The following is a 22,635-nucleotide window of genomic DNA, read 5'->3' on the forward strand; positions in this document are numbered from 1 at the left end:
TAATAAAAACTTTAATTCTGGCTCCTCAGTGGACATATTTTCAACGTACGACTTTTGTGACAAAGCTGTTGAAAAGATGTCTTCTGGACAAGACTTTGCTGAGTAGGATATATATATTGGTCGATCTCTAATTTAAAATTTTTATATTAGGAATATTAGGATCAAAGGAACATGGCCAAGAAAGCCTAAAGAAAGCAAGAAAAAGAAAAATGTACTCACACTGCAAAGAGTTTTGCTATTAATTACTTTAATTTTGTAATTAAAGCAGACTTTTTATTTGCGATCTTCGAGTTTTTAATACAATATAATTATCTTGCTCTCAAACACGGTGTGTGATTGAATAACAAACACTTGCATTTAATGTGAGAATTTGTTGCTTTTTGTTCTCAAAATCAACTTTTAGGTTGGAAATGAGCCACCGACAAATGAACATCAAAACCAGCAGAAGAATATATAAAGTAATTAAAAATAAATGAAGGTTGATAAATGATTGAAATAAAATAATAAGACATCATTATTTAGTTATCTGATGTGTGAATATGTGCTTGATCTTGTTCAGCTCTTCTCTGATGACATAAACCAGAATGACAGAAGCCACGCCCACCAGAGCAGAGAGGACCAATCGGATCAAACCTTTGCAGGGTCTGAGGAATAAAAACATCAAACTGAGATCAGCTCAGTGAATAAACGTTAATGTCTCCATTAACTGATAGGCAGTGAGTTAAAAATAAATCCAGATTTGACCATTTTAAGGATAAAACGACATCTAAGTAAGATACTTCTTTAGATCTAATTTAAAGCTGCAGTAAATAAAACATGTGAAACTGATATTTAACTCACCAGAGACAATAAGATTGAAACTCTTGAACACACTTGTGGTAATTAGTCCATAACCTCCAGCATGTTCAGGTCTGATGTTTGTAATGGTCAGAGATCCGGTTTTTTGGTCCACCTTTAGGCTGTCTCTGAATCTCCCACCAGCAGCATCTTTATATACAGTGAAAGAATCAGCCACTACTATAGCATCTTTGTTTTCAGGGATAAAAACCCACTGAATAAATTCATCCTCCACCAATTCAGTAAAACCAGAGTCCAGAGTGACCGAATCTCCCTCCTTCGCTGATTTTTCATCTGTATCACCAAACACACAACGAACAAACAGAGACAGCGATCATAATTTGAATTTGAAATGGCATATATATTTTTGGTGTTTGGAATAATAATTGAATCTTTGTGCTTATTAAATAAAACAGGTGAAACACGTATTTAACTCACCTTGAACAGAAAGACGGAATCTCTTGATCACACCGTTGATCTTTCTTTTATAATATCCAGTATGTTCAATTGTGAAGTCTGTGATGGTCAGAGATCCAGTTTGATGATCCAGTTTCAGTTTGTCTTTGAATCTCCCATCAAGAACATCATCATATACAGTGAATCTGTCGTCCTGTTTATTGATTTCAGCTATTAAAGTGTTTTCATATCCAAACTTCCACAGAATCACATCATCATCCTTTATTTCAGTAAGATTAGAAGGTAGAGTGACTGAAGCTCCATCCTTCACTAAGGCTGACTCTTTTTTACCATCATCAGACACACCTGAAGAACACAGAGTTTGTCACAGATTTAACCTCTCATCCTAATGGGGTGGAGAAATGCACACACGAGAAATGAGAAGCACCAAAGGCTTGTAGGCTAGTGACCTCATTAGCATTAAATGTTAGAATGAGACGATCAGGACCATGATGTGACGATCTTATTAAAACTTAATTTTGGAGAAAAACTTTGTATTACAAATCTTTATATTAACTGGCATTCCATTAATGCAATATAGTGAATGACAGCCATCTACAGTCTTCCAGTGGCTTTTGTATTATAACCAGATTAGTGTTAAATTATTAATTTACATCAAAACAAAAGATAACTATCTACCCAGATAGCAAGCAATGATCGAAATAATGTTAAATCAATGTTAATTATGTGTTTTGCTAAACACTGTTACAAAGAGCACAAACTCACACAAAAAGCCAAGAGTCAAACGGCCCAACTAAAGGAAACACTGATCACCAAAATGGTGACCAACCGTTTTCGATTAAACATCAACATCTAAACCTGTTAATTCTCAAAAAGAGCTTCTGCTGAGATCTTGAGAGATTTATTGTCTTGTGTGGATAGTGTGGATAGTCTTTCCTGCGGCATGTTGGACAGCGGGCGTGATTTTATCAACCACAGGTATATATAGAGAGGAAAATATAGAAAAATTAAATGATGAAGAAAAAAATTTAATGAAATAAAACTGCCAGTAGGTGGTGGCAAATCATTGTCTTAAATGGTTGGTTCACCCCAAAAATGTAAATTCTATCATGAATTACTCACCCTTATTTTGTTCCAAACCCGTAAGACTTTCGTTCATCTTCGGAACACAAATGAAGATTACATGTGAATAAAAGCCTAAATTCAATCTGTTCACCATATAAAGAGATCATGTCTCTTCAGAAAATTTGGACTAACCTGCTCAATTCTTATGGATTAGTTTTACAATCTCTTTGTTGACTTTTTGAAGCATCAAAGTTTCAGTTGTGAAGGCAGTCTATGGAGGGACAGAAAGCTCTCAGATTTCATCAAAAAGATCATTTGTGTTCTGAAGATGAACAGAAGTCTTACAGGTTTGGAACGACAAGAGGGTGAGTAATTAATGACAGAATTTTCAGTTTTGGGTGATCTAACCCTTTAATGAGTGAGTCATTCAATTAAACAGATTCATTCAAAAACGTGGATTTATCACTGATGCTCGTGTAACAGAGGCCAGCTTGCGATCCTGCTGATATTTGGGAAAATTACACTTTTATAAATATTAAAAACATTTGCCCTATACATATTGAATTTTTCCCCAAGGCCCTGTTAATTTCTGACCCTGGTGTGGTGTGTGCTGCCCGGGGAAGGGCTCTTTTTCAAGCACAGGCAGAGGCTCCTTCTGTTTCAAGGCCCATTTCAAGTGAAAGGCCGATACTGTGCCTAATATTTCATCACACAGGGGATTATGCTTTTCTGAATCTGATGTCATAAACCAGAACAATGACATAGCCACACCCACAAGAGCAGAGAGGACCAATCATATCACAGCTTCACAGAGTGGGAGAAATAAAGCCACATTGACAAACCTGAACATTTCTGACGGATTTCATTGATGTCCAGATGTTGAGTCTGGTTGCTGGTGGGATCGTTCAGCACACAGCTGTAGGTGTTTTTATCCTGATTTTCCACCTCCAGAGGTAGAGAGAGACTGATGCTGAGATCAGACACACTGATGCTGGACAATAAACTGTTTCCTTTGTACCAGGAGAGAGTCATATGACTCACATCCACCACTGAACACACCACTGAACATGATGATGATGATGAAGAACATTGTGAACAGTTACTGCTGATGACAGGAACAGGCAGACGATCTAGAAAACATGAGAGAATAAACAAATGTGAGCAAATCTAATAAACAATCTTATTTTCGGTTCAATGTGTTGAGTGAGTGTTTAAATGGTCTGTCATTTCAAATTAGAAAATGATTTAACAATTCAATATGTAAATAGACCTTAAAATAAGAATATTTGAAAAACAGGACAAATGATCTCTGCTCACCATAGACAGAAACTCTCATTTTTTTTTATGTAAAATTTGCTCCATGTATCCGTATTCTATATTCTCCATCATGTTTCCTTCTGGTGTTTGTGATGGTCAGAGATCCAGTTTGTTTGTCCACCTTTAGGCTGTCTTTGAATCTCCCACCAAGAACATCATCATATATAGTGATGCTGTCGTCCTGTTTATTCATTTTAGCTATTAAAGTGTTAGAATCTCCAAACCTCCACTCAATCCGATTATTAGCCTTCAATTCATTACGACCAGAGTTTAGAGTGACTGAATCTCCCTCATTCACTAAAATTGCCTTTGCTGCATCGTCACCAAACATAGAGAAAAAATAGAAAGTGTTAGACTTTTAAATAACTTTATGATTGTTTACGAAAGTAAATAGCTTGAAATTTAAATAAGAAATTATTCATATAAAACAACAGGGCAGACATAAAAGGTGCAAAATGTTGTGTGGACTAATATTGGATCTGGTGATTAAAAAATAACAGATGTAAAACAAATATTTAACTCACCATAGACAATGAGAACAAAGTTTTTGTTTGGTCTGTTGGTCTCATAACGTCCAGAATGTCCGGGTCTGAGATTTGAGATGGTCAGACATCCAGTTTGTTTGTTCAGCTTCAGTCTGTCTCTGAATCTCCCATCAAGAACATCATCATATACAGTGAATTTGTTGGCCCGTTTATCAATTTCAGCTATTAAAGTTTCTACAAACTTCCACTCAATCACATCACCATCCTTCAGTTTAGCAGGACCAATGTTTAGAGTGACTTTCTCTCCCTCCCTCACTGATATTTGTTTCGCGTCAAGAAAACCAAACACACCTGAAGAACAGAGTTTTTCACAGATTAAAGATTGCATTTTTATATGGACCAATAAATAAATATATATAAAAAAAGAAAAAACAAGAGACTTTTACTCAAATAAGAGTTGTTGTGCCGAATTCTGTGACCCAGCAAAATTATGTGATTATACACATAATGTACTGACGGTAGGATTAATATTAGCTCAATACAGTGCCTACTATTGTCACATAATTCGATGGGTCACAGACTTACACACAATACCTTAATTTAAACTTGATCTCACAGTAAAATCATAGTTCAGTTATTTCTAAAATAACATAACGGTGACTGTTAATCTTCTCTAACTAATCTAACCAGAACAGAAGCAATTGAAGCCATAAAAATCACATTTAAAACTCACCATCCAGACGCCACAGACACAAACAGAGCAAAAGTAATTTGAGAAACATTTTCTTCATCGGTTCACTGAAAAGCTCACAACACTAATCAAGTGTCTGATCTAAAACATGACTGAACTGTGATATTTATCTGGTTGTGTGTGAATCCTCACCTGACCTCCATCAGTTTACACTGGCACATCCATCCTCTTTTATATAATGAAAATCAACAAGCTTTTGCTTATCTTACATTTTCAAAACCAGAAACAGGCAAAGTTCAGGCAATCAGCACACAGGTTGTCAAAGGCCAGAAAAACAAGCAGTGAACAAAGTTTAAGTCAAAACCACTGTATATCAAGCAGAAATAAACAGGCTTGTTGATGTGTCACCATCCATTAATCTAAATTTAATGGGTTTTTTTTTGTTACGCTAATAGTGGGTATACTATACTTGCTCCAGTAAAGTGACCATATACAAGCCAATTATTTCATTTAGAAAACAACAATTTATATTTATATTTAAGATGCCTAATATTTTTCCACACAGTATAAGTGGATCTTTATATATGTAAAAATGTAGCTGCTTTTATCATTCAGAAAGGGAATCATATTTCCTGCAAGGGATTATTATATTTTGGAGATCCTTGACATTTTGAGTTGTCAGTAGAGGGAAAGGGTGAGCAGAAGAGACTTTAAAAATCATACAGTTCAAAAACTTTTGACTGGTAGTGTACTTCTGTGGTTATTTTGGTGAAAGTAACTCAAAAGTAGTGTAATGCATTACAATTAGAGACAGTAATGTAATTACTTTCAAATTTCAGTAACTACCCTGTTAAACCTTGCTGTAAAAAAAAGGCCAAATTCGGACAATAACAAACCATTTTCCATTAAAACAGTAATATACAGTAGAAAACAATGCATTCTGGGTAATATTTGTCATTTTTGAGAAAATAACCTACAGAAATATACTGTGAGTTAACAACGCTCAAAGTCGACACTCAGAGGCTGTGTTCAGATCACACCCTATACCCTCATTCACTATTCCCTACATTAGTTCACTAATATAGTCCACTTGACAGAGTGAATGAAAAGAAGTGAGTGAATTCAGACACTGATGAACACCTGATTAGCAGAATCACTGAAGGACAGAGAAACAAGACCTGAAAAAAGAGAAGAGACAAGCAGAAACACAAGAAATACAACTGACTTCAGCCACACTGAGTGTGAAACCAGTTCACAAACCAGTTTGACATTATTTCTTTCATACATGTACAGAAGTTCTTGTTGAGAATTAACAGATTTGGATGTTGATGTTTTAATGAAAATAAAAATGTATTGAAGTTTGCAGTCACCATCGTGGTGACCAGTGTCTGCTTTAGTTGGGCTCTTGACTCTTTAACATTAGCTTTCTCTGGCTGCTGTAACTGAGTGTTTATAAAACACATTTGTTATGGCAGGAAAAAGCCAACATGAAGTTGATCAGGTGTTTTTGGCTGTTGTGATGATGCTGTAATCATCTTGGACTTGTCTAATTCTCTGATCTCTTTCTGTGTCTAGTCTTTGATTTAATGGATATTTTATTTTTTATTGATTATATTGTGCCTGTTATTTAACAGTGTAAAAAGGATCAAGGGCTCAACTAAAGCAAACACTGATCTCCTCAATGGTAACATCAAACCAAACATTTTCGATAAAACATCAAAATCTAAACCTGTTAATTCTCAATGAGATCTTCTGTAGAAATAAAGTGAATCTGGTCAGTAATAAGTGTAATAATGTGTAATGGCTGGGAGACAGTTGTAGTTCTTGTGTTTCTGCTCATATTTTTTCCGTGATTTCAGTGATTCTGCTTGTTAACAGCAGGTGTTCATCATTTATGCTCAATCATCACTTGCGTGCATGGCATCTTTACAGTAATATTTTACTGTGAAAAAAAAAAAGCCTGGCAAGGTCTATCAGTGTATATAATGTATTACATTACTTTTGGAAGTAACTTGCCCAACTCTGTTCAGGAAGCCACTGTGTTGACACCTACTGACCTGAAACACACACTATCTATTCCTGTAGTATATTATACAATAGTGTAAGATAAAACATATTCACACATTGTGCATAATCAAAAGTGGGGACCAAGATCCTTTCACTCTTAAGTCATCCAGAGTAAAGTTTTCATTTCCCCTACGGAGCGAGACTAACATTTTTGTTACACATATGTGACCTCTGACCTGTGACTCTTACTTGTGTTACATGTGCCTCTGTTGTCATCATATGGACTCCATTTCCCACAATTCCCCATCTAGTAACCAATCACACACTCACACCTGTTACCCATCAGTGACACTTTATGAGCTGCACTCAGACACACACACATATTGCTGAGTATTTCTTAGCCATTGGTTTGCATTCTGCTTGTTTCTTGTCCTGCCTTGTCTTGCCTAGCCTGTGTTTTGACCCTGGACTGTTTCCTTGTTTTTGATCGTTTGCTGCCTGCCTTGACCATTGCCTGTGTTTTTGGATTACTCTTTTGCCTTGCCTTCCTGTTACTGTTTGCTGGTGATCAACCTACTGCCTGTTTGACTATTCTCTTCTTATGAATAAAGCCTGCACGTGGATCTCCAACTCCGTTGTCCCGCTCCCTACATTACAACTTGACTGTTGATGGGTTTTATTTCTGTGGACTTTATGTTTATTTCTGTGGACTTTATTTAAATGTAAAGATGTTTTGTGTGAAGTGGAAGATTGTGAGTTTATTAGCAGGAGAAAAAAATAAGAAATGCTTCAGCCACAAACTTCTGACACACACAGAGATGACAACCATCCAGCAGAAGCCATTTACCCACCCGACACACTGATGTTTGTACAGATAAAATAAAAGATAAGAAAAAGCAACATTGCAGGGTTCATTGGACTCAAAAGCCAGTAAATAACATGTGTAATGTTTGTTTATGTTGTTACAACAACATTCATGAATGATCATTAATGAAAACAAACAGTAACCCAGCCAGCACAGCCATGTGGGGCCCAGATGGGTGTCACCTGGACTGTCTAACTGGATCCCAGCCAGGGGTGCGTTCCCCGAAAGTATTGTTACTCAAACTATTATTTTTAACAAATTATCAACTTCTACACCTCTGGTAATTCTCAATAAAAACTTTTGTAGATGTAGGTCAGAAATAAAGTCAATCTGTTAATAATAAGTGAAGCTGGTAATGCTGTTTGTGAAGTTGTTTAATCCTCCTCTGCTGAGATCTTGAGAGATTTAACATTTTTTATCTTCAGCTCATTTCATCTAAGGCTGTGGCTGAAGTCGTAGTTCTTGTTGTTCCTCTGTCCTTCTGTGATTCTATAGCCTGGATGCCAGCCGAACTTAGCCCCGCCCACAACATTTTGAGGTCGGGGAGTTCAGTCTGGACTCGATCCGTAGAGGAGTAATTATGCCCGAACAGAAACTGTTCGGACCAATCACATTGTCAGGGCGATGATTGACAGATTATCACCAGAAACGTAATCAGCCACCTCATCAAAGAGGGCTTGGGGAGTTTGATTGACAAGCGATCTTACCAATCAGAACGCAGCATCCGCTATTTTGTCCGACAAAGCAGTCAGGAGTTAGAAGATTAACATCGGTGGAATTAAACTTGAAAAATTGTGCATATTGACGTCTTTCCGCGTTTGAAACAACATTCATTCTCATGTTCATTCATGTTTATTTGATGCTATAAATGGACTAGTAGGAAGAGATGATCGGTTCACGAGCCTCTTGAGCTGAGGCGCTACAGCAATCTGTCACGATCATGGTCACAACCCATTAAAGAGCCACAAAACGGTTTTTATTGTTTGAATTTTTTTAATAACTACACAGTTTGAAAGCTGGGACTTTGTTTAATATCATAAGTAACCTGCTCTGTCTCGTCTGTCGATGTGTTGTCAGTTTCCTCTTTGCTCCGCTATGTATTTTCCACTCTGTGTGGCGTGACTGCGCCACGGCTTGTCGGACAAAGCAACAGTAACTAAGGGGGACGAGTCTTTGCGAAAGGTCAATGATGGCTGTTGTTGAAGAACTGAGATGTGTAGATTCCGCCATCGCGTCCGTTATAGAAGATATCGACAGCGCATTAATTTTAAAAGAGGAACAGAGGACCGTGATCAAGGCATTTGTCGATGGGAAAGATGTCTTTGCCGTCCTTCCTACGGGATTCGGCAAAAGTTTGATTTATCAGCTGGCCCCGATGGTCGCTAAGAAGAGTTCTGTTGACAACTATGCGTCGCTCAACATGCGTCACTTACTCTGTAGCTCTGATTGGTTGTAGGTCTATCCAATTGAGGTCTTTCCTGGATCGGTTGAAATACGCCCCCATAATCAAAGCCCAATGGAGCAGTATCAGACTCATATTCGAACTAGAATTGAGTATGACCACGTCAGGCTAGTGATTCTACTTATTATCCCCTAATTATCTTATTAACTCCAGCATGTTTCAGTGTTACATTTAACAGCCTGCAGTGTGTACACTGATAAGAGTTCATTTCATCTGGGCTAACCCAGACAGCCCAGGTGACACAGATCTGGGCCCCACATGGCTGTGCTGGCTGGGAACCTGTAAATGTAATCGTTAATTTAGAGAAATATCATTTGGTTACCAGAAAGTTTTGGTCTTGGGAAAATTTGATGTGAAATGCTTGAGTTCATAAGCAGATGTTTTGCTTTTGATTGCAGACTTTGGTATTTTGGCAAATCTGAGCAAAATATCTCTTTTAAAACTAATTAAAACGCCTGTGAGTTTTCCTTGGTCTTTTTATCTGGAGAAAGCGAGTAGTGTAGATTTGCTACCAAAGTGTAGAAGTGATCTTTGATAGCAATTTTTTTTTTAGATGTAAAATATTTTACAGGAAACACTAATGATAATGCATTTCACATTGAGTCGTGTTTTATATAATACATATTTACATTTTTAAAGATTATGATGATGTTTCAGGCTTTGTCCATTACCTTGTTATGTCTATAATGTTAATCACATTTGGAAGTCAGTTCTGGAAGTTAAAATCCCATTCATCTTCTCCATTGAGAAATGTGTCATTTTAACGATTTTGTATAAACTTACCACAAATCTGTCAGTAAGAAAGTGTTTTTAACTGACATGAAGAACTACATTACCCATGATCCCGAAAAAAAATCAATCATAGAAACATGACCAATGTTGAAATATGGGTGCATTGCCTCATATGTGTCTTTCCCTTTCAGTCGGTCACGTTTGACGTACGTCAGTAGTGACCGGCAAATTGAGATATCCCTAGAGAGCCAGGAATTGGCATGCGATATTTGCATAATGCGCCTCTGACAGGTGTATATAAATAGGAAGCAGATGCAATCACACTCTGTCTTTCGCTTCCAAGCCAACCATTTGGTGTTTCTCCAGCTTTTCAAGACTGAAAAAAGTGTGTTCTATTTCAAGCCTACGAAGGATTCAGCGTCTTGTGTTGGTGTCACAGCACTTCAGCGAGGTCGCGAGCTTCCCGAGGAGCCTGAGCATAAAGCTCTCAACTGCTGTTTTTACAGCAATTATTCCCATTTAAACCGCAGTTGTCTGTTGCGATTTGGGCCGGTTCCTCCATTGTGTTCGGGGAGTGGTGTACCCGAACACATCGTGACACTCCCTGTGTGGATGCGGTCGTTCACTGGTCCCCGCTGATGGTCACAAACGCTGCATCACGTGCCTGGGTGTTCAGCACACTAAAGCTGCTTTTGTGGATAGTTCATGTACTCATTGTGGGAACATGACTATCTCAGTGCTAAGGGGACTAAGGGGATGGCGCGCTCTGTTGGTCAAGCGATGGCCACGCTTGTGGTCCAGCAGCGCCATCTGTGGCTGACCCTGGCCGACATGAGGGAGACCGATAAATATCGGTTCCTGGACTCCCCCGTGTCGCAGGGTGGCCTATTCGGCGACACGGTAGAGAGCTTTGCCCAGCAGTTCTCTGCCGCCCAGAAGCAGGCTGAGGCTATTACACCCACCAAACAGCAGGGAGCTGGTCGCAGACGTGGCGCCCAGCCCGTTCAAGCCAAGCCAGGTGGCAAACAATCAAGGAAGTCACAGTCCTGAGATGGGTGACCTGGAGGGGAAGGATTCTGCTCTTCGGGAGAGGATTCCAGCATCTCTCCCACCCCCGGAGGAGGGCCGGGGGGGATTTGTGTTTCTGTCTGTCCTGCCGCTGGCTCTCTGGAGTCCAGCGATACCAGCTTCTACACAAAAAGAGCAGTTTCCCATTCCTCCAGGTCCCAAGAGGGCGCGGCTGTCAGTGCATAATGTACCCCGCCTTGCCACTTGCAGCCCCCCCCACATCGCCAACAGGTTCCAGTGCGATGGTCGAGGCTGCGTCCCATGTGCCATCTCCCATGCACACTACCACCTCGTGGAGTCTGACCCCACTTCGGGCGGCTATGCCTTCCGAGTCGGGTCCCAGCACTCTGCCCCACCCCCTGTACATCTGTGGTGCCTTTGGTCCCGCTGGCTCGGTGTCTGGAAGCCTGGATAGCGCTCCCCAGCCCGTCCCGCTGGCTTTCATTCGCACTATCAGACTCGGCTATGCGATTCAGTTCGCACGGCGTCCCCCAGTCTTCAGTGATGTCCACTACACTCAGGTGTCACTGGACAATGTCACTGGACACCCTGTTCTCCGGGTGGAGATTGCTGTCCTCCTGGTGAAGGATGCAATCGAGCCGGTCCCTCCAGCCGATATAAAGACAGGGTTTTACAGCCCCTACTTCATTGTACCCAAGAAGGGCGGTCAGCTATGGCCAATCCTGGATCTGCGTGTCCTGAATCGGTCACTTCACAGGCTGCCGTTCAAGATGCTTACGCAGAAGCGCATTTTCGAATGCATCCGTCCCCAGGATTGGTTTGCAGCGATTGACCTGAAGGACGCGTACTTTCATGTCTCGATTCTGCCTCGTCACAGACCCTTTCTATGGTTTGTGTTCGAGGGTCAGGCATATCAGTACAAAGTCCTACCCTTCGGGCTGGCCCTGTCGCCTCGTGTCTTTACGAAGGTTGCGGAGGTGGCCATTGTTCGCTCAAGGAACAGGGCGTTCACATCCTCAACTACCTCAACGACTGGCTCATCCTGGCCAGCTCGCGAGAGCAGTTGTGCGAACACAGTGACATGGTATTAGCTCACCTCAGCCGGTTGGGTCTTCGGGTCAACTGGGACAAGAGCAAACTCGCCCCCGGGCAGAGGATCTCTTATCTCAGTATGGAACTGGACTCGGTCACCCAGACAGCGCGCCTCACCGAGGAGCGCGTCCAGTCAGTGTTGAACTGCCTGAGTACGCTCAAGCGCAGGACAGTGGCCCTACTGAAACTCTTTCAGAGGCTCCTGGCGCATATGGCATCCACAGCCACAGTCACGCCGCTCGGATTGCTTCACATGAGGCCGCTTCAACACTGGCTCCACGGCCGGGTCCCGAGATGGGCATGGCAGCGCGGTACGTTCCGTGTCCCCGTGACACCGAACTGCCATCGCACTCTCACCCAGTGGTCAGACCCTTCATTCCTGCCGGCTGGAGTTCCCATCGAACAAGTGTCCAGGCATGCTGTGGTCCACACAGATGTCTCTGCCACCGGGTGGGGCGCCACGTACAACAGGCATGCTGTGTCAGGTCTGTGGACGAGACCTCAACTGCATTGGCATATCAATTGCCTCGAGTTGCTAGCAGTACGTCTTGCACTGAGCCGCTTCCAGGAGCTGTTGACAGACAAGCACATACTGGTCTGCTCGGACAGCATTGCGGCCATTGCAGACATCAACCATCAGGGTGGTCTACGCTCCCGCCGCATGTCGCAACTCGCCCGCCATCTGTTGCTGTGGAGTCAGAAGCATCTGAGGTTGCTTAATGCCATTCATGTCCCAGGTGTGCTCAACCATGCAGCCAGCAAGCTCTCACAGCAGCTTCCGCTTGCGGGCGAATGGAGACTCCATCCCCAGGCGGTACAGCTGATCTGGCAGCACTCGGCGAAGCTCAGATACATCTGTTTGCCTCCCCGGAGACTGCCCACTGCCAGTTGTTCTATTCCCTGACTGGCGGCACGCTCGGCACGGATGCCCTGGCACACAGCTGGCCACTGGGTCTACGCAAGTATGCGTTTCCCACAGTGAGCCTTCTCGCACAACTCCTGTGCAAAGTCAGAGAGGACGAGGAGCAGGTCTTGCTAGTGGCTTCGTATTGGCCCACTTGGACCTGGTTTTCGGATCTGGCGCTCCTCGCAACAGCCCCTCCCTGGCCCATTCCTCTGAGGAAGGATCTTCTGACTCAGAGACGGGGCACCCTGTGGCACCCGCGTCCAGACCTGTGGAACCTCCACATGTGGTCCCTGGACGGGAAGCGGAGGTTCTGAGTGATCTCCCGCAAGCGGTCGTAGACACCATCACTTCCGCTAGAGCTCCTTCTACGAGGAACCTCTATGCGTTGAAGTGGAACCTGTTCGTTGAATGGTGATCCTCTCATGCTCGGTCAGATCTGTGCTCTCCTTCCTGCAAGAGGGCTTGGAGCGAAGGCTGTCTCCCTCCACCCTCAAAGTGTATGTTGCCGCTATTGCCTTACATCACCATGCAGTTGATGGCAAGTCCTTGGGGAAGCACAATCTGATCGTCAGGTTCCTGAGGGGGGAGAGGAGACTAAATCCACCTCGCCCTTCCTCTATACCCTCTTAGGATCTCACCCTGGTACACCCTGGTACACCCTGGTACACCCTGGTACTCTCTCCGGGGTCATCCCTTCGAGCCTTTGCAATCAGTAGAGTTAAAAGTACTGTCCCTTAAGACCGTCCTCCTGGTTGCATTGGCCTCGCTCAAGAGTAGGGGACTTGCATGCACTTTCGGTCGACGAATCATGCCTGGAATTTGGGCCCGGTGACCCCAGCCTGGATATGTGCCCAAGGTTCCTACCACTCCCTTCAGAGATCAGGTAGTGAACCTGCAAGTGCTGCCCTCGGAGGAGGCAGACCCAGCCCTAGCTTTGCTCTGTCCCATCTGCGCTCTGCGCCTGTACGTGGACAGAACGCAAAGCTTCAGGGCCTCAGATCAGCTCTTTGTCTGTTACGGAGGTCAGCCGAAGGGAAAGGCTGTCTCCAAGCAGAGGATGGCCCATTGGATAGTGGATGCCATCGCCCTGGCGTATGAATCCCAGGGCGTGCCTTGCCCACTCGGGTTGAGAGCCCACTCCACCAGAGGAGTGGCCTGTTCCTGGGCACTGGTGCACAGCACCTCGCTGACAGATATCTGTAGAGCTGCGGGCTGGGCAACACCTAACACGTTCGCTAGATTATATAGCCTTCGTGTAGGACCGGTATCTTCCCGTGTACTCTCTTCCACCGGTCGGTAGATGCGAAGTGCCTGTTCTAAGTGTCGGCTTGCAATGCCACTCCCGCCCCGTGGGCCAGATACGTGCATCCTTACTCCAGTCGAGTTCCCCGCTTGGCGAACCCTGTCGAGCTCCTCCGCCTCCCCTTTCGGCTCGGACATTGCGGAGTGTCTGATGCCAGGGCAACGTCCGTCACCAACGTTGCTGTTGGCTGAGTTTCATATGCCGTGACCATTCTACGTGAGGGGTCCCATATGTGTCTTCCCTTAGCAGAGACAGCTCTGCTGTCACCTGTCAGATGAGCCTCCCTCTACCCAGATGGAGCCATCCCAGGGACTCCATATGCGTACTGCCCACAGCCAGTCCATATGTGTACTCTCCACGTAAACTCCTCCCCCGCAGGGTAGGTAGTGGTCTCCGCAGCGTCCCCTATGGGTTCCCTTCCCCAGTGTAGTCTAGTTTACTTAGTGGGTATTTCAGAACAGCAATAGACTCTCTTGGCGTAAGCTCGCCCCCTTCCCCATCCCATTGGTGCACCGTGTGGCTAGAGCTTGCACTGGGCACTGGGCACTGGAAGGGGTTCATAACTGTGGCGCTTTATTTGGGATCCCAATTCGTTGGTCACTACTGACGTACCTCGAACGTGACTGACTGAAAGGGAACATCTCAGTTACATATGTAACCCTCGTTCCCTGAAGGAGGGAACGGAGATGTACGTCCCGTCACCACAGTTTCTGTACCCTCGCTGTAGTGCAGACTAGGTTGTCTCCTCAGCAAAAAAGAGTGCGATTGCATCTGCTTCCTATTTATATACACCTCTCGGAGGTGGTGCGCATTATGCAAATATCGCACGCCAATTCCATTGGCCTGTTTTAGTTCACTCAAAGCTGATAGGGCTCTCTAGCAATATCCCAATTCGTCGGTCACTACTGATGTACGTCTCCGTTCCCTCCTTCAGGGAACGAGGGTTACATACGTAACTGAGACATTTTTCTTGTTTACATTTTTTCCCCTTCAAGACCAAAAATTACTCAATAATGTAATCATTATTGTATTTATATGGATAATTATAAATATACACAATATATGTTTTCAGTGCATATGTTTGTTTGTTTGTTTTTGTTTTTTTGTAAAAGGATTATGCAAAGTCTTTTATAAAATGTGAATTTGGTTTGCAAAGAGCCCACTTTTTGTGTATATGAATAACTGCATAATATATTGTATTTTGTAAAGTATCATTCTGTGAATATCATGCTTACAAGTTTTCAATTAATACAAGTTTTTAAATATTTTTATCAATGTATATAATTTGTAATGCTGTGATTCCTGTTGGAGGTGAGAGGTTTGGTTAATGGTTTAGAACTTGTTATAGTAAATTCCTTATGTTGACAATAATTAGGCCTCAGAAAAAATATATCCAGAATAAAGGCTGCTTTATTTTTTATTCAACCGTCATTGAAATCTGAATTTGAATTAATGGTTTATTCTTATTATGACACCCTTGCAGTTATAATATAGGCACATGATTCATAGATGTATACAGATTTCAATTAATTCTGTTGATTTATGACAAATATTCTTACATTTATTTATTTGCAGGGTTGCTGTATACATTTATGAAAGAAAATGAAAATAGCAACATAAATAAAGAAAAGTCAAAACTGTTGTCAATATAGAAAAAAAGGATGGTATTAAAAAATGATATGAAATATTGAGGTATATTTGAAAAGAACTATAACCAATAATATAGGTAGGTGAATGCTCATCCACTACGGGGCTCCGGTAAGAAGCGTGACAGGAGACATGGAACAGTTCAACTCTTTATATTTGTTTGCATATTTGGCATCATTCAGTTATGTGCACGGTATTAAATGTGGTCTTTCTGAAATGAACAAAATAAAAATATACATCAGTGTATGTCCAATAACATTAAGTTACATAAACAAACAGTAACACACTACTGACAAGTTATGCATGTACCAATGTCACAGAGAGGGGATTAACAGCAGTGAACATATGCACGTGAATCACTGTATATAGCTCTCATATTATAACATAGTGCACAATGTAAAATTCGGTTGCACAAACTGAATATTTAAACACAACAACATAATAAACATGTATCACTTATAATTTGTATAATTAAATAATAAACTTACATTCAATCACGCACATTAACACCTGAAGAAATGGCGGAGCAAACGGCTGGCAAAAGTGAAAGTAAAAACACAATAGCGGAATAGCGGAAACTAGCGCCACCCAGTGGAAATACACTATAAGATGTTTCATGACATGAAGTCTTTCATGAAGATTTCATGAAGTCCTTCCCGTATATTCTTACAGGGAATTTAGAACAATATTGACTACACCAATATACCTCAATGATACACCAGATTCTGGTAATGACGCTTTTCCGCTCCACTTCAGAGGAGAGCATTTTTTTCGCTGTCACTAAACAATTCAACCACACATATTTCATATTTGTAGATTAAAACTCCAATATATGTCAGAATATTTATGATAGTCTATCTCTTCTGTTTGCTGTTTAACCTCTTGCCGATATGATGTCATTGACCAGAAGAACAATAGCAGTCGCAGCAGCCACGCCCATCAGAGTAGTGACGACCAATCGGAGCACAGCTTCAACAAAATCACAGTAATGACCGTGGACTTCTAAAGAAACAATGTGATAAAACAGAATTGATTTTCAAAAAGCTGACAGTCGTCTCTGTCAGGACCTCAAAATTAAAAGTAAAAAAGACAAAGTCAAAAAGATAAACGCATCTAATCCCAGCGCTGCCCTCCGTGAACACGTGTGACAGAGTTGAGTGATGTCCAGATGTTGAGTCTGGTTGCTGACTGTTTCCTTTGTACCAGGAGAGAGTCACATGACTCACATTCACCACTGGCAAAACAAAACAGAGGTCATAGGAAGAGGTTCTGGAGGCGCTGGAGGTTCTGGATCTGTAGGGCTGAAGTCGAGCTGGAGTGAACAGGGTCAATCATTTAAAATAATAATAATTTACAAATTAATTTGAAAGTAATATTATAATGTTGTGTAGTCTATAATACTATAGACACAGCACCGCTACAAATTTTATGTCCAGAACGTCCTCGGAACGTCCCCACTGGTGTCAAGGACGTTGCCTAGTAACGTCCTCAAAACGTTCTGAGACAGTCACAATATGGAGTTCTTTTTTAGGGTTGAGGGACGTTATTTTGCGGACCTTCACAGAACATTCAGGGCATTCTCTGAACATTTAGGGAAATTTGATGTTCCCAGAACATTGTAAGAATGTCCCTGCTGCCCAAAATTGAATTGAAAATTACAGCTAAAATGAATGACTTAAAAAAGCAGCTGTACAAATAAAAACTGTAAAATTATAGTAAAATAGTATATAATTTATATTCTAATTTTCCTTAAATGTCTTACAAAAAAAGCACTTTACAGGCATTTCCTTGATTATCATTGCAAAACATTTTCTGTAAAATGCAAATCTCTTACAATTAACCATTAACTAATAACAGCAGATGCATGAGCTAATGTCACTCACTGCATCAGCAACTACACAGTTACTGACTCAACGTGCAGCAGAGCATCAGTGTTTCTGGATCATCACTGACTGAAGCACAGGCTCTACTGTTCAGCACAATGATAACCAGGGTTCGAAATGACTTAGGACTCTTGGGGGGTCCCCTAAAATGTAATTATTAAAGGTTCTGAAGGTCACCCCCCCCCCCCCCCCCGACCACCTCTTTGTTAAAAAAATATAGATCAATAGTAAATAGATATATTTAGTTATAGTTGTATATTAGATATAATTAATAAACAGATTGTCTCTTTCAGGGGCGTCATGCACTCATTATTTTTGAGGGGGCATGAGTTATTTATTTATTTATTTATTTATTTTTTCAAATTGAATTATCATGAAATATCTTAATTCTCACCTTTATAGATTATGATCTATAGTGGGCGATGGTCAAATTAACCTAATAATGTAATATGCATAAAAAACCTGTCTGTTTACTTAATTAACAGATATGGATGTCATGCCATAACATATTTTTAATACGACTGAGTTTATATATATATTTATATATTTAACATTGCAAGTTAATATAAATAAAAACATTGCAAGTTACATCATCAAAGAACATTTTCACTGACAGTCTAGTTCTAGCACTCTCAAAAACTCCCATTAAAATCACTGAAAGCATTTTTTCTCATTGGAATATGTAAATTGATTATATGTCTGTTGTTGTTCTTGAGTTTTATTCTGAATGGATATATTATGTTATTTGTTATGTGTTAAAAATAATTAAAAGTTGATCAAAAAAAATCACTGAAGCTGTTTATACTGTGAAATTAATATCTTACCGAATCATACACATATTTGCACTTTGTTCAGTCAGCGAGCGAGTGAAGAAAACACCGGCATTTTAGCGATGACTCATCTGAACACCTCTGATTGGTCATTGCATTCATAAGCTCAACAGCATTGTGTGTGATTGGTTATACAGTCTATGGTTATAATGCAGAGCTTTACAAATGCGTCTGTCTCTGGCTCAGCACCAGCCAGCGAACGCAGATCTGAATTTAGCAGCTGATGATATGACTCACTGAACGATCTAATCACACTGGTGTGATTGTATTCAAATTGTATTTAATACAGAAAATATTAATCGGCAATTTTTGTTGTCTTTTGGAAGCTGCATTCAAAATCCACTTGGCTCAGAAATCTGAGGGGGCACGTGCCCTCTCACTTTAAATGGGCATGACCCCTCTGCCTAGCCCAGTCAGGTGTGCCGTGAAAAATTATCCAAACTTCATATCTCTATTATAATTCGTTACTATTATTTTAAAACAGAGGGTTTTTACAAATATTTAACCAATGATAAGAACTACAAAGAGCTTGTCAGTAAAACTTCGTAATGCCATTGGAACCTCAAGCTCTGAGTGAAACCTTGTCACTTCACCCCGCCTCCATTCAGAATGATGCGCCGCGCACAGCCTGAAGGAGACAGATCTCCGTTTTTTTTTTTTTTGCAATGCAAGGGTAAATAAATAACAGATACCAGTACAGCGTTTTCTTTACTCAAACACTATGTCTGTAATGGCTAATGTTTTTGTGTGTTTGAAGAGTGGAGCAGGTCATCTGCCGTCTATTTTGATTTAGCCTAACCACGGCCCCGCTGCAATACTGCTACGGCCCACCGGGGGGCCGCGACCCACAGTTTGGGAAGCACTGCTTTAGATAAATCTAATCCCTGACCTGACAAAGTGAATAACAGGTCATTCTGTCCTTGAGCAAGGAAGTTAACTCTAAATCCACCCGGTGTACTCATTATGGCAGCTTTAAAATTAAAAATCTAGCTACAATTCCTTGCGCTCAGGAAACCTGGAACGCAGCATAATACTGGGAATGACACGCATCCGTTTTCTTTCTCTGACTGCGTTTACGGGGAAACACGTTGAGACGCGCACTTTGACTTATTTTTTCGAGCACATCGTTATTTTTTTTTCCGTTCAAACACAAATAGATAAGAAAGACAAGGGAATTCGGAGTTCACGAACTTCACGTGCTGTCTGCAACGGCGTGGCTCTGTGCGCCGACAGACAGACCAGTCTACATTTGGATGTTTAACATAAATATATAGCCTACTGATACAGCAAAGACAACGTCGGCAGTATTGACGGCAAAATAGGCTACAGCATATTTTGTTCTGTATTGACAGGGAGTTTTTTTAAGCAGAATTTGATGAGAATTTGAAGCAGTTGCAGATACCATAGAGAGTAAAAGAAACACTAGGCGGGAGGCGCAGAAAAGCGCACTGTTTTTGCATCCCTGATATCTACAATTTTCCCCAACAACAGCCATGTTATCACATAAACACAATTTACCCTTGAAAAAAGTCGGTGATCTTTCTTTTTCCTCTTTTTCTCTCCATGTGCAGGATTCTAAATTAAGAAAAATAATATTAGCTTCCTAGATAGCTTACCAAGCTCTCATGTACTGTACATTCATGCTCAAATCACATTCACTTTAATCAACTCACAGACTTGAATTAAGTCCTGATTTATCTTTCGTAATCACTGACTGGACAAGTAGATTGTTAAGCTATAGCTTTGAATAACTAGTCTAGCTGCTAGGTCTGCTGTTAGCTGGCAGATCATTTGGCTTCATACACATAAGTTACAGCTAGCAAGAAACGTTGACAAACGTACTCTTCTAATCATTACACTGGGTATCTAGTTAATGCAACTTTTGATATAGGAACTCGAACTCCTAATATTTTACTATAAGCAATTATGGAGATATAAACACAATCGAAGCCCTTACAGGATTTTCATTCAGGATTTCACTCTTTGTGATGTCTCGTTTTGCCGCGTTTATCTAGTACGTGTCTGCGGGAGCACCACAACAACAATCACTCGGCTAATAGCTGCCCTGATTGCTGCCTCGCGCTAGGAAATAAATTAATTACTGTTATAAATACAAAACGTCACTAAAACCTTTCACAATCATTTTTAATGTTAAAATATATTTGTCAGGGACCCCCCCCAAAATCCAAAAATGAATTCTTATGGGGGGTCCCTAATGACTTATGGAGGGTCCAGGACCCCCCCCAGACCCCCCTCATTTCGAACCCTGATGATAACCTCACAAAACTCAGATAACAGAACATTAAACACCAACTGATCTCTCTAGATCACAGCATCTTCACGTATTACAAACCAGTCTTTATTAGGTTTAGATGTTGATGTTTTATTGAAAATAACAAAGCTTGACGTCACCGTTTTGGAGGTGGCCGTTTGCTTTAGTTGGCCTCTTGTCTGGACCCTTGACTGCTTAACTTTAATGTTGTTGTTTTGGCTACTGTAACTGTCTGTTTCTGAAGTACATTTGTTATAGCAAAAGTTGCAAAAAGAAAAACTGATCAGATGGTATTGTATATCAAATGTGCTTTACAAACACAAAGTTGGCACAGCCAGAGAAAACTGATATTTAAAAGTAAAGGGTCTAGAGCCCAACTAAATCAAACACTGAACTCCATCATGGTGAGTTCAGACAAAAATTTCATTAAAATATTAATATCTAAACTTCTGGTAATTCTCAATAAGAACTTGTGTAGATGTAAGAGAGAAATAAAGTCATACTTGGGTGTGATTCCCAGAGAGAACTATGGTCTCAAGTTCCGTATGTCACAGATCCCTTGTTCTCCGGACTCCTATTCCCATGATCCTCTTGTCTCCTCACCTGCACTCACTTCCCTTGTCAGCTCCTCATCATCACTCATCACCTACACCTGGACTTAATCATCAGCACTCCTTGTCTGTTCTTAAATGTTATATGATGTGTTTTGGATGTTGTCTCTCTTCGCTAGATAAATAAAGCCCATCTATTGTGGATTTCCGTTGATGCCTCATCTCTGCAACACTAAAACCGTAACAGAAGAACAGACCGATACCGCTGGACTTCCACAATTAAAAGGATGGGTATTTTCCTAACTCCTGTTCCCCCGAAGCCTCTCAAGGCGGATGAAAGACTTTGCCTTTTGCGGCAGAGTGGCAGGCCGTTGGAGAGGTATGTGGAGGAGTTTTTGGAGGTCTCTTATTTGGTGAGCTGGACTGATGCATGCCGTAATGCTGTGTTTCTGATGGGACTGGACAAGGACGTAATCCGTTATAACGAACCAGCCTGTAATTTCTCCTTAGTCGATTCTCTAAATTTAATTCTCCTTTTAAATGGTTCTAATTTTGAAGTGGATAAAATTCAAAAGAACCAGAGTCCTTGTCCAGCCCCATCAGCAGCTTATCGGGCATCACCAGCTCACCTCACCCCAGAACCCTGCACATACCGCTTCAACGGTCCTGCCTACTCCTGGCCGCTAGTCGCCGCCGAGCCCTCAGCTCCAGCCGCCGCCGAGCAAGCCGCTCCAGTCTCCACAGAGCCAGCTCCAGTGCCTGTGGGGATTTTAATCGTCTTTGAGGGGATGGACTGGACCTCTCTCCCAGTGTCTCCAGTCTCCAATCTCCAGTCTCCGCCGCAGAGCCGGTATCTTCAGTCTCCGCCGCCGAGCCGGTATCTCCAGTCTCCGCCGCCGAGCCAGTATCTCCAGTCTCAGCCGCCGAGCCCTCCGCTCCTGCCTCAGCCGCCAAGCCCTCCGCTCCTGACTCAGTCACCGAACCAGCCGTTCCATGTGCCGCCAAGCCAGCTCCATGTTCCTCCGCCCACAAATCCACTACGTTCCTTGGACTCCTCATAATTATCCTAAACCTCCCCAAGTACTTTTTGGGGGGGGGGCAAGTACCCGTGGGTGGGGAACATGTGAGGACCACACATGTGGGTAGGGCTTCGCCATGGCCGCCCAAGGCTCCTGACCCGCCATGGCTTCCCATGGCTCCTGACCCGCCATGGCTGCCCGCTACACCTGACCCGCCGAGGCGG

At 41.9% G+C, this 22,635-nt stretch overlaps 2 protein-coding genes across 2 annotated transcripts in view; both read right to left on the bottom strand.

Moving 5' to 3' along the window:
* Nucleotides 1–230: 230 nt before the first annotated feature.
* Nucleotides 231–22,635, bottom strand: part of LOC125263332 — a 35,519-nt gene continuing 13,114 nt past the window's right edge. Inside the window, exons 4-7 of the mRNA XM_048182328.1 lie at nt 3,162–3,449; nt 1,276–1,599; nt 841–1,131; nt 231–644 (exon numbers count right to left, since the gene is read on the bottom strand). Of these exons, the coding sequence (XP_048038285.1) occupies nt 628–644; nt 841–1,131; nt 1,276–1,599; nt 3,162–3,449 (920 nt within the window). The 3' untranslated portion in view covers nt 231–627. The remainder of the gene's footprint in view (nt 645–840; nt 1,132–1,275; nt 1,600–3,161; nt 3,450–22,635) is intronic.
* LOC125263349 lies at nt 3,658–5,004 on the bottom strand. The gene is made up of 3 exons (XM_048182360.1): nt 4,855–5,004; nt 4,161–4,472; nt 3,658–3,948 (listed from the first exon to the last, which is right to left on the bottom strand). The coding sequence occupies exons 1-3, from the start codon at nt 4,910–4,912 to the stop codon at nt 3,662–3,664; spliced, it is 657 nt and encodes a 218-aa protein (XP_048038317.1). The 5' UTR covers nt 4,913–5,004; the 3' UTR covers nt 3,658–3,661.

This window comes from Megalobrama amblycephala, linkage group LG2 (genome assembly GCF_018812025.1).
Source record: "Megalobrama amblycephala isolate DHTTF-2021 linkage group LG2, ASM1881202v1, whole genome shotgun sequence".
NCBI classification, from domain to species: Eukaryota; Metazoa; Chordata; class Actinopteri; order Cypriniformes; family Xenocyprididae; genus Megalobrama; species Megalobrama amblycephala.